The sequence below is a fragment of the Nanorana parkeri genome, unplaced genomic scaffold, assembly GCF_000935625.1.
Source record: "Nanorana parkeri isolate BGI_ZX_2015 unplaced genomic scaffold, ASM93562v1 scaffold94, whole genome shotgun sequence".
Taxonomy (NCBI): Eukaryota; Metazoa; Chordata; class Amphibia; order Anura; family Dicroglossidae; genus Nanorana; species Nanorana parkeri.
Genome location: NW_017306362.1, coordinates 493,545 through 499,738, shown reverse-complemented (window position 1 = coordinate 499,738; position 6,194 = coordinate 493,545). Strand labels below are relative to the sequence as shown.

At 43.3% G+C, this 6,194-nt stretch overlaps 1 protein-coding gene across 2 annotated transcripts in view; it reads left to right on the top strand.

Moving 5' to 3' along the window:
- Positions 1 to 1,171, top strand: part of TMEM51 (transmembrane protein 51) — a 38,904-nt gene extending 37,733 nt beyond the window's left edge. For both annotated transcript variants that reach the window (XM_018552649.1, XM_018552650.1), the window contains exon 3: positions 530 to 1,171. In XM_018552649.1, coding sequence (XP_018408151.1) covers positions 530 to 926 — 397 coding nt within the window. In that variant the 3' untranslated portion in view covers positions 927 to 1,171. The remainder of the gene's footprint in view (positions 1 to 529) is intronic.
- The last annotated feature ends 5,023 nt before the right edge of the window (positions 1,172 to 6,194 follow it).

The following is a 6,194-nucleotide window of genomic DNA, read 5'->3' as shown; positions in this document are numbered from 1 at the left end:
TGAAATTTTTTATTTTCCCGAAAATTTTTTTTTTTTTTTTTTTTTTTTTTTATACGTCTTTAAGGTGGTTTTAAGTCAAAACAAGAAATCCTCACACTGCATAGTTGTCTGCAGTGGTGTAACCAGGTGGGTGCGGCCCACACCGGGTGACACCAAAGTGACTGACAGTCATATTGGTGTCACCCCCTTCTGAAAAGTCGAGCACTCTGTCATGGACAGAGAACCCGACAGCTGAACGAGAGGGGAGCCGGCGGAATACCTTTTTTATCCTGCAGGATAAACGTCCCCTCCTCTCTTTGCTCGGGTCCATCAAGATGGATGCCAGCAGTGAAGTGCACCTGGTGTCATTACGTGCAGGCGTAATGACATCGCATGCATACGTAATGACATGCGCACAGGTGACACCAGTCCTGGTAAATCCTCTGGTTGTTAGTAAATTTTTCACCAACCTGTGATTTATAACAATTCTGTAAAACAAACCAAGCACCATATTGCAGCACTTAACGCTCTGTCTCCTTGTTCCATGCAGCCATGAAGAGCCCGATTCCCCGCGGTATTCCGCCCCCAGCTACGAGGAAGTGATGAGAATGGAATACGAACCTCGACCAGTCTTAGACGCCGACGGAAACCAAAGGATGAGCATTTCCCTTCCGTCTTACGAGTCCCTGAATGAACTTGATGAGTCCACGCCAACCAGGCCCAAAGCCACCACCTCACCGGAACAGCCGCAAAGGACGAATTCACGATCGGTCAAAGAGAAAAAACCCCTGAACGTCAGAAGGATTAAATCTGACAAACTTCACCTGAAGGAGTTCAGACTTAACCTGTCAGGTCGTAAAAACCTAGCCGAAACCCAAAAGATCGAACCTATAACGCCACCACCGCAATATGAAGATAAACAGATCGTGCCTAACCAGCCTGTGTAGACTTTGTTGCTGTGAATGAAAATAGTGGGTAGTTCATTTTCAAAGAATTCTTTTTTTTTTTTTTTTTACTGGTATTTTTTAATATTGACCTTCTTTTTTTTTTTTTTAAATTGGGCATTGCCTAAATGTATTCTGTTTTGTGACTGACGGGGCTCCTCGCTGACGATACTTTAGCTGTAGGCTCGGTGAAATTGCCCTTGTGCTTCTATATTAGAAATCTGATTAGGGGATATTGGGAAAAATCCCAGATACAAGCGGTCCACTGTGAGGTATTTTTTCCTGGGGACCGCTTAGTTCATACTGTACAGTTGTTATTTTCCAGGTTATTGTCAACAAAACAAAAAAAATGGCCGACTGCCCTATTACCTGACCTGAGCGGAGGCATTTTGTAACTGTTATGATGTCTTGGTTTGCAGTACCGATATTGGATATCTGATTTGGGAATATTGGGAAAATCCCAGGTACAAGAGGTCCACTGTGAGGTATTTTTTCTTGGGGACCGCTTAGTTCATACTGTAGTTCTTTTCCAGGTTGTCAACAAAACAAGCAAAAAATGGCCGACTGCCCCATTACCTGACCTGAGCGGAGGCATTTTGTAACTGTTAAGATGTCTTAGTTTGCAGTAACAATATTAGAAATTTGATTCGGGAATATTGGCAAAATCACAGGAAAAAGCAGTCTGCCGTGAGGTATTTTTTTTTTTTCTGGGGCCTGCTAAGTTCCTACTGTACAGTTGTCAGCAAAAAAATTATAATAAAAATGGCCGACTGCCCTATTACCTGACCTAAACTGTGCCATTTTATAACTGTTATGATGTCTTAGTTTGCAGTAATGAAATTAGAAACCTGATTCGGGAATATTGGGAAAACCCCAGGGACACTGTGAGGTGGTTTTTGTTTTTTTCTGGGGACAGCTTGGTTCATACAGTTATTAGCGAAACAAAAAAAATGGCCGACTGCCTGATGACCTGAACAAAGCCTTTTTATAACTGTTATGATGTCTTAGTTTGCGGTAAGGATGTGCACGTGGCTTGGTGTGAACCCAGTGCGCTGGAGGTGGCGCAAAACTGTGACTGCCACCCCGCCTCCCAACCCAATCAGTTGCGCCCTGGGACATTTCCTGCCCCTTTGCAATGTGTAGCTGTGGGGTGGGGAATACCCCAGCCACGACTTATTGGGCCAGGGGGGTGTTATTCACAGTTTTTTTAGCGTGGGCTTGACCGAACTCTTGCACCCTGGGTTTGCACCGAGCCCCCGAACATCGTTAGTTTGGAGCCTGTTGATGATTTCCTGGCAATTGATATTACTGGGAACTCCCAGTTCTGTTTTCACTCTTAAGAAAAATTACTCCTCAGCTGTCAGTCGCACCTCAGAGCAGCCATTTTGGGTATCCTGGTCATAATGCCCGGACAGAAATGTTCTCGTTACCCATCAGATGCTCTCTTTTTTTAATATCTGCAGCATGAAAAAAAGAAAATGGCCGCCCCTTCTACTTGATTTAACCCTCTTTCCAGGCCTCTTGTAGTAAACCCTGTCAGTCTTCATTTGCCCCATTTTCCTGAGCAGCCTTGGCTCACGTGATCCTGAAGCCAATGGAATCCATATGGTGATCGTTTTTCCCCCAGCCCTAAAATTTGAACCGCAAAGGCAATCAATGTTTTTGGCCTACCCTATACAAAATGGCTATACACTAAAGGTGCTCAAAACTCTTTTTGTTTATTGTTTGATATAAATAGTTGGATGGAGAAATGCTTTAATTCCTGTCTGCTTTTTTTATTTTTATTTATTTTGTATTCACTTCCTGTTTTGTTAGCAAGATGGGAAGTGACTACCGTATCTCCAACAGAGACACAGACAAAAACGTTTTGTTTTTGAGATGAATGGGAAGGGTTAGATTCTGTGGTCTTTGTGTTCTCGTTGAAGTTCCTGTTTTTTTTCCCCCAAGGCTACATTTACACAGGGCTTTAGGCTGCGGCTGGGGATGCCTTTGGCAAGAATCTACGGATCCCAGGTGGGTCCGTACAGAGTCGGACGCTGTGGTCATGCAACTAAATGAGAGGGTGACAGAGGCTGTATCCGTCAGCGGCAGTCCATATGTAATCGTACATGGTACAATTGCATGCAGTTCGGGATAGATGATTGTCATTGGACACACAGATTGCATCCAGAGACAATCCTCTATGCCGAACCGCATGTAATCGTTCCCTGTACAATTACATGTAGACTGCTGCTGAGAGATGTGGCTGATGTCACCCTATCATTAACTTGAATGGGCACATCGGACACACAGCCCCATGTGAATGTTGCCTTACTTTCTGCTACGTTGCCAGGACAGGAAGTGAGGGAAAATATCTGTGGGGAGACTGTGGTAAAATCCGGACGAAGATGCTAATATGCCCCCACTCCATCCACAATTAAAAAGAAAAAAAAAAAGTTTGAAATTCTACTTGTGCACATCTTTGAGATATAATAATTTATGTATGAATATTTGCAAATGGTTCTGTTCTGTCCAGCCCAGCTGTCTGTATCCCCCGGTATTGCAAAGTATGCTGCATCTGTATAAACCTTGTAAGACGCTCAGAAAATGTATACGTTACATAGTGATTAAACTGGACAGTAAAATGGTGATTGCACACTGATGAGTGGGCTGGGTATGATTCCTTCTGGGTCATTGTGGGAATTAGAGTGTTCATGTAGATCTAGAGCACAATGGTGTGTGTGTGTGTGTGTGTGTGTGTGTGTGTGTGTGTTATGTAATCTCAATCAGATGACCACATTGCTCATTCAGGGAAAATGTTCTTGTAAAGTATGAAGAATTACAGATTTCTGGTGACATATTTTTTACTAAGTCTCTTTGTAAAGGGTATTCCCATGACCCCTCCTGATACTCGCCATGCAACGCTCCTTTCTTTGTCGCAGCCCGCGCTCTAATCCCTAGTGGCGGCTGGTCTTGAACACTAAGGGGCACGGTTACTGTTCTCAGTCCCTAGCAGTGTCCTATAGAAGCAGGTCACATGCTCCCCCATACCCAGAAGCACCTGGTATTGTTGCTGGCTGCGGCGTCGGGTGGAGCGTCAAGGGAACGCTGGCAAGGTAGGTATCCGTGGATTCGGTTGGGGTGCTGTTTACAAAGGCACTGCCACTTTGGCCTGAATGGGCAAGGTGATATTGTCTCTTTAAGGGCACATGCATGCTATACTCCACATATCTTGTGTGTTTTGAGGGATGCTGCGGTGTGTTGTTGTTATAACTCATTGTTTACTTTTTTAACTTTGTGTCACAAAATGACATTCAACTCTTTGCACAGCTATAGTGCAGTGCATTGTATGGCAATATTGACCTGCTGCATCTTTACACAAAGCACATGTATAATGTGAACAGGGCACACTATAAACATGCCTGGTGTGAACGAGCCCTAAAGGTTTTTGTTGATGGCATCAGTTTAAAACACTTTTCAGATCATTCAAATTGATTGACAGGCACATTTGACCTGCGGTTGGCTTCCCTCTGACTTGCATTGACCTGCTTCAAGTGGGTTTTACATGTCCATAGACTTGTATGGGAATGCAAAATGCCACCAACCTAGACCTCACTGCAATGCAAGTTGCTTGGCTGTCTGACTTCAACATCTTCAGAGATCTGAAGGTCTATGTACTGCAGGATGTATTTTGGCGCATCTAGCATAACTTTAATGCCGCAGTGTACCTGGGTTACAATAGAGTTAATTACGTATCACTCCAGTGACTCCCTGCAAGCAAACAAGGAACAAATGTACACCATTGTCCAGCATGCATGCACGCTTAGGTTTCCATAGGCACCCAAAGTGATTCAGACATGTTTGCTCATCCCTTTGTGGCCTGATGACATCATTCAGCACCTCATCACACTTTGTCTGATTTCCTGCAGTAAAACGTTTGAATGTGTGGAAATGCAGTTCAAGTTTGACAGGGAAGGTTCTCATTTATCCAGGTCATGGTATGGCTCTGGGGTAGGAAACCTTGGCACGCCATCTGTGCTGAACCTACAAATCCCATCATGTCTGTGGATGTCAGTCTTCCAATGCCTCATTGAATGTGGCTAACTACTACTAGCGTTTTTAGAAGAAATCGCCATTATATGTGGCCAGTTCACATCTATGGGCTGTAATGTAGCGTGTATTTTTTTAAAAAGGGGATCTGAAAGGACCCATCCACACCAACGCTGCGCTGCAATGGGCACATACTTGTAAACGAGCCACAAGTCTCACTGATGCAAACGGCTTAAACCAGGGGTGCGCAACTCTGGCGCTCCAGCTGTTGTGAAACTAAAAGTCCCATGGGGCACTGCATGACTGACAGTTACAGGTATGACTCCTAGAAGCAGAGACATTTTGGGATTCGTAGCTGGATGGCTGGTTGGGGGGACTTTTTTTGTGCCTTGTGGTGATCGGATTAATTTGTTTTAGTGCCCTGAATGGCTGCTGGGCATCAGCATTTTGATAACAGCTGTTTGTATCAGTCCCATAGCAGCCAATCGGATTCAAACATTCACTCTCCCAGCTGTCTCATCCCATTGCAGACTTGAATCTGATTGGCAGGTCCTAAAATATGCAGAAAACTCAAATTGTTGTGTAGAATTTCTTCAAACCGCAAATCCCCCATCAGCCCCGAGTATGTTTGTTTTTCTGTTTTGGATGTGCTATTTATAAACTGTGTACTTCTGTTTTCTTATTTTTTTTCTTGCACAAAGGTTAAGAACTGCCCAATTTTACCCTTCATTAAATCGCACATACATATGAAAATCTCTGGGTTTACCCAATATGAAAGCAGATGCATCATAACTGTCTTGCTTCACAAAGTATTTAAATTTAGGAGAAGAATCTGGGTTAAAAAACAAACAAAAATAAAACGGTTCCTAATCCTCCTACACTACTACTCCACCACTGCAGTGTCAGTGTGACTCACATTGCAGTAACGGTCTTCTTTTAAATCACCACTAGAGGGGGCCAGTGCAATTGTTTTGTAGGAAGCCCTGTAATACTTTGTAACACTTATTTACAATTTGCAGATATTGTCACATTATGTTTTGTACATTGCTGATAATCTATTTTTACTGATAAATTCAGTAGTTTAGAAGAATACAGTATATAGTGCCTGTTAAAGATAACTTGTACTGGCAAAATACAAAGGCTGACATTGCTGAACTCGCCTTTTAAAAAAAAGCCAGTTGCTTGGCTATTATGCTGATCCATCAGTCCTCGTACTTTAATTACAAATCACGAAAGTAAAGT